Source organism: Limanda limanda, chromosome 8, assembly GCF_963576545.1.
Source record: "Limanda limanda chromosome 8, fLimLim1.1, whole genome shotgun sequence".
NCBI classification, from domain to species: domain Eukaryota; kingdom Metazoa; phylum Chordata; class Actinopteri; order Pleuronectiformes; family Pleuronectidae; genus Limanda; species Limanda limanda.
In genome coordinates this window covers 8077295-8090362 of record NC_083643.1, presented here as the reverse complement: position 1 = coordinate 8090362, position 13068 = coordinate 8077295, and the positions used below count along the sequence as shown (strand labels likewise).

The following is a 13068-nucleotide window of genomic DNA, read 5'->3' as shown; positions in this document are numbered from 1 at the left end:
TTTCATCATTTTTTTTGATTTATTTTTCTTGACCTCGCCTTTGCATTTTGTATGTGAAAGCAAGTTGAGTCATTTTTATTTTCTACACTGCAAATCTGTAGGAGTTTATACATCTGCTAAGGAGGTTGCGTTTTCACCCTTGCACATGAGCAAGATTACACAAGAACAACTGAGCAGATTTCCATGTAACCTTGTGGAAGGATACGGTATACACAAAGACTGTATATATAAGGGTATACATTAAGAACCCTTTTGATTTGGTCCATCCGGTGTAAGGACAAAAATCTGGCACATTTAGGGAGCTGATATGTGAGTGTGTGGGACTGTTGGGCCTCAGCAGAGGTTTGCTCTCTACTGACGTTCTAGATGGGAACTGCAAACGTTTAATTCATTCTAATACTGATCTTTATTTCGTCTAGAGTTGTCTAGAGTGTTAATTGTGGACTCTTCTCCCCTCAGAGCTGATTAGTGGGACACCCAGTCTGAAAATTAACCACGGCTCTGGGACCCTGGTGCTCCAGTTAACGAATAACGTTGGCGTGGCTGACAGGCGCTGGCATCGCCTTGACGTGAGGAGCAACAGCAAAGTAAGAGGAGTACATTTGTGCTGGCACCTTTACACGTCGCCCTCTCTGTATCGGAAGACGATTAGAATACTGTATCGTGCAGACAGCGCCCGTCTACTGTTTGTACTCACACATCCACACAGCTGCGGTGACCTCTTTCCACTCTCCCCCAATTTAAAGGAAGTGCGCTTCACTCTGGATCGATGTTCCACTGCCATTGTCATGGAGACTGAAGGCGTGGACTCATGGGCGATGACAGAGGACCGCTCGTCCTGTGAAATCCGAGGGGTCACACCCAACAGGGACAAGTAAGATCAATAATTAAATGGAACAAGTCCGACCAGCACTGCACAATAATATAAGAAAACAGTCTCTTCTGAATCCTGAGGAGAAGTCAACAAACACCTCTGGCCGCCAGCGCTAAATCGTTAGATAAATAATAAATGTTATGTTTTACATATAAATATATTTCAATAAAAATGTGGCTCCATTTTCTATAAAGAATTTATGGTTGAAGTAACCAACACAAAGATTTTAGAAACTCTCCAGAGATGCTTCTGGGGTTTGTCTGTGGCTGCAAACCACTAATCTACTGAGGTTTTCTTCTGTTCGCTGTTTTTAAAACTAAAAGCAAGCGAGGCCCAAAGGGACAGTGTCTAAACGACCCGTGTCCCCACAGGGGTAAACACTTCCCCACAGAGCAGAGCATTAGCAGTCACAGCAGAAGCAGCAGCACTTTGTCAGTTGTTAAAAACGTGTAATAGAGTCATTCATTTACATCCAAACTGCTGTATATTAATCTGGTAAATAAATCTGGTAAATTCAATATAGAAACACACTTTGTCAGGACCCACTTCCCTCTGAGGATTCCAAGCAGGAAATGTGCATTAAGGATATGTTTGTTGTCCCATATTAATGATGTTTTATCTGTGTTCATTATGAGCTGGCATGTAGCACTTAGTAACGTTCCTAATTGCAATTGTTGATTTGCCATTTGCATCAACTAATGTCAGCTATTGTTCAAAAGACTCTTTTTCATGTTAATGATGCAGAGTTGACGCAGCTTCATCAACTATGGAGTCGTCGTCCTGCTGTGTCTGTTTGAGATCAGGTTCTGAAGAGATTAACTAAAGTCTCACAGCTGAGGTGGAACTGTAAAAGGAATGTCCGTCCATCCATCCGTCCATCGGTCAAGTCTAGTCAAGTAGCATATTCCAGACGTCCCTCTCCCCAGCAGTGCTGTTCAGCTCTTCCTGTTCAGCTCTTCCAGGCCAGATGGGACAACCAGTTCCTCAAGCGAGTTCTGGATCCACCCAGTTGGGCATGCCCAGTAAACCTCCACCCTGTAGATGTCTCGGATAGACCACCTCAACTGTCCCCTGTTTAACGTGAAGGAGCAGCTGTTGAACTCCGAGATCTGCCCGAACATCATCCGTTATCTATTGAGGGTCTCAGGGGGAGCGGCAGCCAACGCCATCGGACATTGGGCGACCCTTGACCTGTGCCAAAATATAAAAACCATTCAAATTTAACTAGGGCTGGGCAACGATTAAAAGTTTTAATCGCGATTAATCGCATGATTTCCCTGATTAATCACGATTAATCGCATTTGTATACGCAAAATCCAAAAATGAATTCAAAAGTAGTGTATAGCGCAATTTTATTTTCAATGTTCTGCCATATAAACGAACGTGCCATAACTTTTGTTGTGCAAACACTTTTAACATCAGCATTTAATACAGTAGCAGTTAAATAAAATATTCAGTGTAAATCTCAACTTAACAATGTTATCAAAGCAAATACAAAATTAAAGCTCAATGCCACTGCCAGGGCATTAATGTTATCCTCTTCGTTGTGAAAAATGTATACTCCTCCCTGCGTCTAACGTAGTCTGCCGAAGCCTCGCTCCACTCACTGTTTCGTTGAATGATTTGCTGATATCAACTGTGTGTTTTGCATTTAGGTGATATTTTAGACTGGAAGTACTCCGGTGATAAGAAAATTCACCTTGGCAGTGGCTACAAATTACTTTGGTTCTGTTGACTCCGCCGTCTGGAAGAACTTTAAAATGGCCATGTAAAAGCTCCGTACCCTTATCCATGGTTGTTTATCCGCCAATTATTTTCTTTTTTACGGTTCCGCAGCAGTCAGCAACAGACTTTCACAAAATAAAAGCCTGACTTTCACAATAAAACAATAAATAATCAAACCTGAGTTAATGCGAGATAAAATAATTGTCTGAGTTAAATAAGTGATGAGTTAACTCGAAATTAACTAGTTAACTTGCTCAGCCCTAAATGTAACCTTTGCACTCTCTTTGGACTGTGGGAGGAAGCCAGATTACCCATGTGAACTCCACACAGAAAGAACCGGGATTCGATCTGGCAACCCTCTTGCTGTGAGACCACATTTAGAGACGGAACTGTCCTCGATATACAATTTATTTTGCAAACTTTAACAGCCTGTGCTCCCTCAACATAGAGATAGATATATATTACACTAAAAACAATTTGTTCAGTAAATAGTATGTAAAACTGTGTCTATGTACAAGCAGCATCATTTATCAGAATCAAACCGGGCTCTTTCCCGCTCAGCGTTGGATTCCTCAGTGTAGCAGGCAGTCCTCCTCTCGGGGGGGAAGAAGCTGCTGATGAAATCCTCCGGTATAATCCTTAAAAACGCCGGCTAACCTTTTCTGACGACGTCTCTGCAAATAGATGCGTTTTTTGCTTTGCCACAGCTGAGTTTGTTTATCCCCATCGTGAGCCCCGGCCTGCCACTGCGCTCATTGTTCTGTTGTGTAAATAAGTTTAATGAATTTTTCGAAAAACATTTACATAAGAGCTTTATGGCTGCTATTAATTTTAATAACTTATACATTTTAAGAACCTTGAAGAACTTTTTTTAACTGCGTGTCCTCCCCTCAACTTATTAGGTAATAGAGATAGTTGCTGCATTAAATAGGGAATATGCTAGTTAACAGGCTGGAGTGAAAAGTGCTTCCTCTCCTCTTGTGGAGCCGGTCTGAGTTTTTGAAAGTGGCAGAATTGCTTTCGCTGAATCGGTGGATGTTTTGATCGTCTCCGGCAAATGCATATATTTTCAAAATAAGGCGAAAAAAGGAACAAGAATAAGGTGTCATATTTGTTGTCTGGAACCAACAATGGTGATGACAGCCTGAGAAGGAAAAGAAAGAAAACCTGAATCTTTTTACTTTGACAGCTTATATTGTGTTTCGTGCATGTGTCTTTCTTCTCCTCTGCCTGCGTTTCCTGTGTGTCTCTATATTGCGAGTCGTGTTTTGATTTGTAACCATGAGATCTTTCATGGTGGCTGATTCATTTTCCTCTTGTATATTGAGGGTTGCTTTTTCATTTCCAGGTACCTGAATGGGAGCCATGTATTGCAGCTCGGAGGGGTCAGCAGGAACATATCGTATGAATACCCGCAGCTGCAGCACAAACACTACACCGGCTGTATAAGGAACCTGCTCGTGGACACTAAGGTAAAGTCCTGCCTGGCTTGTGGTCTGCAGAGATAACTCCATCACGATATTTCATCCTTGGATGCACGGACCGTATAAGAAATAAACTCACTTTTCACTTTCGCTCAAGTCCCCCTCACCGTGCATCTGCAGCCGACACGTATAGCTACAGGGAGTTTGCCAAGTATAAATGTAAATGTTCCCATCCATTGTTTTTATCGTAGATGTACAGTTTGTTCTTGATCCCGAAAAAGGGTTTGCTGTGGAAGAAGCATCGAGATAATTTGCCTAAGTGACAGCAGTAATAATGTTTTGTTCCACATGATGGATCCTGCATCGAATTGCAGAGTTGTAATTAAAGACGCCCCGTGGAGATTTCTTTGAAACAAAGTTTTCATTTATATTCAGTGTTTTCTCAGAGTGAGGCTTCGTGCAGTTTTCAAACCTGAATTGTTTGCATCCATGTTGGATTTTGTTGTCGAGTTAATGGAGTAAGGGGCACATTGTGCTTCATGCATGTGTTTTAACGCTCTGAATCCACTTAATAGGGGTTTCAAAATTTGTATTAATAAATCATAAGCACTTATGCTTTTTTAGGTAAACTCATTCTGCCAAATAATTGGTAGCTGCAGTTGTTGAATAAAAGGAGTCGTTTAAAACATTCATATATTTCTCCCTGAATTTAATAAAACAAGAGTAGAGAGCAGCATAACTTAGAATTTTTAAAAATGTACTTCAGTTCCTCAGTAAATTTACTTCTCTATTACATGTTCTATGTGTTCTTGAATTGTATATAAGCACATATAAACAAATGTTATAGCAATACATCAATGGAATGTTTTATAAATGCAGTAACTTCATTTTAATGCTTCTAAAGACGTCTGTCTGCAAACACAACTTAACACTCACTGCTCGATACCCTTTCATTGGTGCAATTAATTTCTTTAATCCCTTTTTTTAATTGTCTTGCAGCAGAAATTTTGATTAGTTGTGTTTCATCTGTTTTTCAGGGTGTAAACAGATTTTTTCAGTGCTCTGGTATCTCTAGTTTAAGGTTACATCTTATTTGATGTTTTTCTTTGCTGCTGTCACAGTTAAACCTCCCTGTGGGGGATCAATGAAATTGATTTTGTCCGCTTTTTTAAAAAGCAATGTTGTTATTATAAAAAATATCAACTTTTCAGAAATGTAAAATCAAGATGCAATATATATCCGCAATCACATATCATTTTATTGTATCTTACATTTAATGATAGGATGTGATTATCAATTAGGGATCACTTGTACTTTAATCATCTATGGTTCCAAGGACAGACACATCCTGCCTTTTCATTTCCTGCTGATTTATTCCCCTCTTCATACTTTCTCTCCTCCTCTCCTTCCTTCAATCCAGCTGTACGACCTTGGTTCCCCGGCTGTATCCTCCAACACTGTGCCGGGCTGCTCTCTTATTGATGACCAATGCACCAACATGGAGCCGCCTCCCTCCTGTGGCAAGAGGGGTCGCTGTCTCGGCGAGTGGGGGCCCTTCAGCTGCCTCTGTGAGCCGGGGTTCACCGGGCCGCTCTGCGATCAAGGTGAGCGTGTAGAGTTAATTTTAATTGACTGTGAGGTTTTCCCGTTGAAGGTACAGTGCGATCTCTGTGGAGCAGGAGATTTGAAACTTCAGAGTGTGCGAACGGAATAGGCAGCGTGGGAAATCGTGTGTTCCAGAATGTCACTGTGCTGCCGAGGGAAGATAACCTCTCCTTACAGAAAGTGCTTTGGTGGAACAGCTCGCCCCCCTCGCCGTGATATCCTCGTTCCCACGTGACAGCCGAATTAATTGAACACGTCTCTGCTTTGTTTTTGATTGACAAGTGGCTCCGGAGTTTTCCTTTGACGGCCGCAGCCACATCCAGTTCCAGCTCTCGTGGTCCCTGCCCGCCCGGCAGACCCGGGCCCAGGTCGGGGTTCGGACGCGTGCCGCCGCCGGCGTCATCCTCAGTCTGCTCACCCAGGAGCAGAATGAATACCTCCGTCTAGAGGTGAGTCACGGCCGGTCACTCCCCTCCACCTTGACAGCTCTGATTGTCTTTTTTGTGAGCGTTAAAGTGATGATTAGGACGCGCACAATTATTGCTACCAATGCTTGTCAGGCTGAGAGTGAGTAATATGGGGGTTGGAGACACATGGGTGGATACTGAGGGGGCTGGTGATTGACATATGTATGTTCCCGACAAGGTCTTTTAGTAAATCCACAATATGCTGCTGTTGAGTGACTGCTATTTCAAATGAGGGGCCTCTTTTATTCAAGGTTATTTCTGTCTCTGGTTAATGTTGCAAGCACAATTCGGTCTCGGGAAAAAGGAAAGGAAACGTGTGCACTGTAATCCGAGGGCCGAGTGCTCTCAAGCGGAGGTCTGATCCCCTGCTCTGCACTCGAGGGTTTGGACACAGCTTGCTTCAAGTGGTGGGCTCAAAGTCTTGCTGCTCGTTTTGCCACAGCCGCGGCGGAGAGGTGCTCACACGGTGCCTTTTCTTCAGGAGGAAAGTGTGCTTCACTCTGACAGACCTTCATTCGAGCCCTCCTCTGCTGCCTGAGACGCTCCTGAGTTGATATGAAGCTAGTCCTTCTTCTGTCTCATTGACTGACAGGCTGAAAGTGAACAGCCCCTGGATGGTTAACAGTTCTGCTATAGGCCTCCCACTTGTGGTTCACTCGCAGGTCAGGTGTTGGGGTCTCCGCTGAATAATCCACTGGTTCTGACTTTGAAAACATCTCGTCTTGTGATTGTCATTTGTCAGAGAGCTTTGTTTAAAGTGTTCCGCCCTCGTCTCTTTGTGCCTCTCCGGCTCTTTACATGAGGAAACCCACGGTTGACCTCTCCTCTTGCTGCAGCCTCACATTCTCAGACTGAGGCTTCGTGCAGTTTTCAAAACTGAATTGTTTGCATCCATGTTGCATTGTGTTGGTGCACTGCTTAGTTTTTTGGTCGAGTTAATGGAGTAAGGGGCATATTGTGCTTCATGCATGTGTTTTAATGCTCTGATTCCACTTAATAGGGGTTTCAAAATTTGTATTTATAAATCATAAGCACTTGTGCACTTTTAGGTAAACTCATTCTGCCAAATAATTGGTAGCTGCAGTTGTTGAATAAAAGGAGTCGTGTAAAACATTCATATATTTCCCCCTGAAATTAAAAAAATCAAGAGTCCTCCATTACATGTACTATGTGTTCTTGAAATGTACATAAGCGTATATAAACAAATGGAGTAACAATACAACAATGGAATGTTTTATAAATGCAGTAACTTCATTTTAATGCTGCTGAAGACGTCTGTCTGCAAACACAACACAACTTAACACTTTGTGCTTCTCTGGCTCTTTACATGAGGAAACCCACGGGTGTCCTCTCCCCTTGCTGCAGCCTCACATTGACAGGAGGAGGAAGAGGCTGTAGCCTTCACTGTATGAAGCCTCTCTCTGTGAAAACCTCTGTGGAGCTGAATTGGTGAGCTGGATAAAAAACATCTGATGTCTGTCTGCGACCACCCTGTTGTCTCAGAGCTCTTAAAAACACTTGAGCACCAGCCTGGTGTGTTTGCAGACAGCACGCCTTAAATTAAAGCCCTGTCTCTCTTTTTCCCCATTTTTTTTTTCTTGAGGGTAGATATTGGATAGAGTGCACACTGAATAAATAACAACACTTTCACACAAAGGTTACCAGGGGCCAGCCGGGTATAAAATAGCATTCAGCTCTCGGAGGAGCACGGTGTCTCTGTAAAGAAAACAGTTATCTAATGCAGTCTGTGAAGGACTTCTTCAAGAGCAACTTGCGTGCACTACTTTTTCAGAGACCATCAACCCTTAAGAAAAGAGAGACTCTGAACAATATAGCTTCTCCTTTTATTTTACTTTTTTCGCATTAATGAATTGAGTTGAGAAAGGTTCTTTAGAAATTCAGACTTCAGAAAGTCGCTTGAACTTCTTGCGCTTTAACAGTGATTGCGTAGATCTCTGGAGGCACCGAGGAAAGTTTCTTTGAGAAAAAAAATCTGATTTCTTTTTTTTCCTGAATATTGATTGAGTTCTTTGTCCTTTGTTCATTTTTGTTGTGGACTTCAGGGCAGGATGAGACAGTGGGGGGAGCAGAGTCAGCTTTTGCTCTGTGTGCGTGTGTCGGTGTCGCTGTGTGCCTGCGTGAGTGTGTGTGTGTGTGTGTGTGGGTGTGTGTGTGTGTGTGTCTGCATGTCCAGTGGGGGTGAGGCATTTGAGATGCCCATGCTGAGGGAGCACTAGTTAATGCAGACTGGGCTGAATGTGAATTATCTTGCCCCACTGTTTCCAATTAAGCTTTGGACATGTACAAGCTGCAGTTAAGGGAGCCCCTCATTGGTTGAGTCCATTGTGTTCGCTCATCCTTAACTGCTGAAGATAATTGTTGTTTCTTGTATACCTTCCCTTCGGGAGGACTCTGGCTCCTGCCGTGCAGCGATGTGAGCTCCAGCGCTGCAGAGCCAAGCATCACGGCTGCAAAAATTTCCGGTTTCATTCCGGGACTACTGAAATTTTCAAGCCGCATTTCTGGCAGATGTCTTTTCCTGGTGTAGCTACATTTCACAATGTTTGCCCGGCCCAGTCTCTTTTTCCACACCACGGGATCTGGCCTACTTCCTCTCATGTTGTTCTGCTGCAGGATCTGTGCTTTGCCCCTCCACACCCCCGTGGCAGGCGTCCAGGTGTGCCAGTCAAGAATTTGTGCCAGTCGATTTTTACAATTTCATTCAGACAACGAAACCAAAGCCCTGGAATCCAAACTAATACAATTCTGTTTAAGCAGCTAATGACATAACAGAGCAGCTTGTTTTACAGAACTGCAGACGTCTCTAGTGGGAGAGTTATGGATTCTGGGGGGGCTGATGCCAATACCAATATTTTAGAGTAGAAATCTGCAGATAGCGATATATCGGCTAAAACATACGATGATTCAATGATTCCTAAGATGTTGTTATCGAACCCTAATGATGAAGAAATGTAATTGAAATGTTAGATTTACCTTAAATTGAGCGTAAGAGTGAATGTTAATGTGATGTTAGTGTGAAAGGTTCACCCAAACTTTTTTGATAAATTACAGTAAACTAAACAAGATGAAATAAAAGCATGGATGACCTCTCACTCGAGATCAGAGTGAGAGAGATGAGACCTAACTTTTCCTTGTCTAATGAAAGGTCACCGTCAAACATGACATCCGGGTTTCTGGCTGCAGGCTTGATGTTTGATGACAGGGATCCAATATGTCTCTCTGTATAATGGGGATGGCCTTTGCTGGACCAAAGAGAATTACCTCACTTTTGTTTTCATTGAGTTTACGAAGGTTTTGGGACATCTGGCATTTTTATTTCATAAAGACGAGAAAGAAGGTGATTAAAATTGCCCTCTTCGCCGATTTTTAGTGGTATCACATATATCGAAAACAGTAAAAGGACAGAGCCTTGGGGAACAACACAGGTCAGAAGTGTCCTTGAAAGGCTTGTATCAGCTGATAATATTGGCCAACCCATATTCTGGTCCGGCTTTAGGATTGACACCTCCAATGCGATGCCTGTCCAAAAGATTACAATGGTTTTTCTTCATGCTTTCTCCTCTCTAACCTGTTATCTCAGGTTATTCAGGGTCTCCTGGCCGTTTTCTACAACCTCGGCGATGGCGACTACAACATCACGCTGCCCTTCCATCGCCTCAACGACGGCGAGTGGCACGACGTGGCGCTGGATCGGTACGGCCGGGAGTTCACCCTGCAACTGGATGGAGGCGGAGGACGGCGGGAGGTGACAGTCTCACCCGGGCGGGGTCAGGAAATCATTATCGACCCCTCGGCGGTGATGATTGGAAACTCTTTTCCCTCGGGACACAACCGGAGCTTCCTCGGTGGGTTAAGCTACCAATCAGACGGGATGAACGTCAATAAGACAAATGAGTGAATGGATGAATTGTTGGCTAAGTGGAAAAGTGATATCATTATTATTGAATGGATTAAAATGTGATTTGGAAATGGATTCATTGGAAAAGACAGTTCCTTTGTACAAAACAGTGCCGTTGTACACCTGTTAAATTTAATGGGCATATAAAGGATTCAGTTTTATCTTTCCCACATACTGGTGGTTCTACATTTCACAGCCTGGCCCAAAGGTGTTTTGATCCCATAGTTTCAAGCAGATGAGATAAAGTGAGTCAGTGACTCTGATCTGTATTTAAATGATGTGTTAGACCCGGCACTTCCCACAGAGCGAGCAAACCGACCAGCAGAGGAAATATCCTGCAAAAAAAAAAGAAAAAGAGAAGGCATTGCAAGCTGACAGCTTAGCCTCGGGCTGTTTGTGTGTTTGCGCTCGTGAGAGCGTGCACGGGTCTGCAGGTGTGTCAGCGAATTGGTTTTTGTGTGTATGTGTGTGTGTCTATCTGTGCATTCGAGTTTACACCCCTGCCGTGCTGTAAATGTAAGTTCATAAAAGATTTTGCCTGGGGACTGGTGTTTGAGTGTGTCTTTTGGCATTGTAAACTCTGTAAACTTTCTATTTTTCATTTCCTCCTCTGTTTCTCTCTCTCTCTCTCTCTCTCTCTCTCTCTCTCTCTCTCTCTCTCTCTCTCTCTCTCTCTCTCTCTCTCTCTCTCTCTCTCTCTCTCCACCAGGCTGTTTGCGAGATGTACGATTCAACGGCCGCTCCGTCTCCCTGGACAGAGAGCAGACTTCAGAAGGGCTTCAGGTGGTGACCTCGCAGGGCGTCTCTGTCGGCTGCTCCTCAGACGCCTGCAGGAGACATCAGTGCTCGGCTCCCCTGGTCTGCGTGGACCTTTGGAGGCACCACGAGTGCAGGTGAAGTAAATATATGCAGAGTCAAAAAAAAGCCAGGGTTGAAAACGAGGCTTCTCCGGATGCCGGCACATTATGTAGATATCTGCAGCCATACATCCAGAGGCAAGGATGGCGTAACGCAGCCTTTGCTCATAATAAAATTATCAACGCCAGCGCTCAACTTGCAAATGAGATTAACAAATGAAGTGAAGAAACCACACACACCTGCACTGTGGGGATTTATTACAGGGGGGAGACTGAAACACTGAAGCTGCTACTAGGTGGGTCACATGAGGTTGAAAGCCACACGATCTCATTCGTCAGCTACAAACCAGGCCTGGCAATCAGCGCTTAGATGCACGAGAAGCAACACAAGACGAAAAAAGATCCAATGAAGACAAATCCCCTGTGACCGAAACCGCAGGTGCAGCGGTACAAAAATATCAGCCACAAAAAACAATATCAATCACATATGGATAACCGAGTCATGGTGATGATAATAATAATAACAGACCTAATTACCTCCGCCAATGCTTATTTCCTAGTCAGCAGGATTACACAAAAACTAAGGCTGCAGCATGAACCAAGTTCTGAACATGGCGAGATCGGGTGCTAGCTTTGACGGAGGTATGCGCTCCCTGGGTCTCCTATTATAACACATTTTATTCATAAAATACTGCTCAATGTGTTTATGCTAATAGTAAAAAAACAAACAGATTAAAACAAATACAACAAATAAATTTGAAATTAAATTTGCATGTATCTGAAATTATTTGGGAAGTGAAGAGAATAGTGTCCTGAAGCTAGGATTTCTATTTCTCTAATGAATAATGTACCAGGCCTTGTTTGTGGTGATGATCCTCTTTTGGTCACTTTAATGAAGAAGCTCTAAAACTCGTCCTGCTTTGCACCAAACAACACAAACTGTTGATTAGCTGGTAAATATATTGGAGCATTTAGCGCCAGATATAAAATCTGCGTTTTACATTCACCAGTTGACCAGAATCATGAGTGAACTGGAACTGCTGGGTGTGTAAATGAGCTGTAAACAAACAATTTGGGAACGTGTCAGCCAATAGCAGCTTAGACTGTGTTGCTATGCAAGTGCTGCCCCCATGTGGCAAAGGAAACCGTCAGTTTAAATAAAGTTTTGTACCACTTTCTAACAACGTGCTGTCAATGGACTTCTGAACTTGTTTACAAGGACACAACATCTGGAACAAATTAAATAATAATAACAATAGAAGTTACACTTATTTATATAAAAAGAGAATACAAACATAGGTGATTAAAATTAAGTTACAAAAGAGTTTTTAAAGACACTAAATATGTGGCCTGGCTTATCTCTAGACTGATCCACAGTTTGAGGCTCAATAAGTTCCTGATGTATTTTCGAGCGAGTACATTTATACCTTTAAAAGTATAATTTTAATTGTATGCACCCAGTGGCCAATCAGCAGGTGTGTTACTCCCTATTAGAAAGTCTCAAACATATTATTTATTCATGTAGAACAACGATTTACCAACATTTGAATCTGCAGCCTGGGATCATTCTTATTAATGACCTTTAATTAAGCACTGGTAAAATATGCAATAACCAATAATTCTGCCAATTATTTAGCACTGCTGAGGTGGCACTGAAAGTTGTTTGGGTCCACTCCATATCGTAAAGACACTTTAGTACATGCATAAAAGAGGCTGCACCTTAATAATTAACGAATTAAATAATTAACCCACTCATTAATTTAACATGAAAAAACGTATGCAGATCATAAACTACTTGCATAGCACGTACAGTAAGTGCATCTAGGTGTGAACAATGCCCCGGTGACTTTCTGGCAACACCCCTTGAAATCAAAGTGTCCACCAGATGGCAGCTCGGCCGGAGCTCAGGCCCATGTTGCACTGCGTGTGTCTAATAGTGTGTCAGCCTCAGAGAACAGTGTGTAACTGCAGCCTGTCTGAGTCCCAGCCGGCCCCCCTTTAAACTCTGCAGGACCACTGAGGCTCCCGCCTGCCATTTCAAGTGAGGGACTGCTCACTGCGGCTGAATATCCATATTCTGTGATTGCAGCACAGCCTCGGGACACAAAGCACCGAGAGACGCAGGGGTGAAAGATATTCAGGGGATATTTTGTACAAATATTCAGAGGGACTAGAAGTGCAAAGCCAATCTAAGCTT

The 13068-nt window shown here is 43.1% G+C and overlaps 1 protein-coding gene across 1 annotated transcript in view; it reads left to right on the top strand.

Moving 5' to 3' along the window:
* The window catches only part of LOC133009516 (neural-cadherin-like), a 95893-nt gene that overhangs the window by 74329 nt on the left and 8496 nt on the right, over window positions 1-13068 (top strand). The window contains exons 24-30 of the mRNA XM_061077035.1: window positions 460-587; window positions 747-874; window positions 3948-4071; window positions 5444-5627; window positions 5911-6077; window positions 9697-9961; window positions 10724-10907. Coding sequence (XP_060933018.1) covers window positions 460-587; window positions 747-874; window positions 3948-4071; window positions 5444-5627; window positions 5911-6077; window positions 9697-9961; window positions 10724-10907 — 1180 coding nt within the window. The remainder of the gene's footprint in view (window positions 1-459; window positions 588-746; window positions 875-3947; window positions 4072-5443; window positions 5628-5910; window positions 6078-9696; window positions 9962-10723; window positions 10908-13068) is intronic.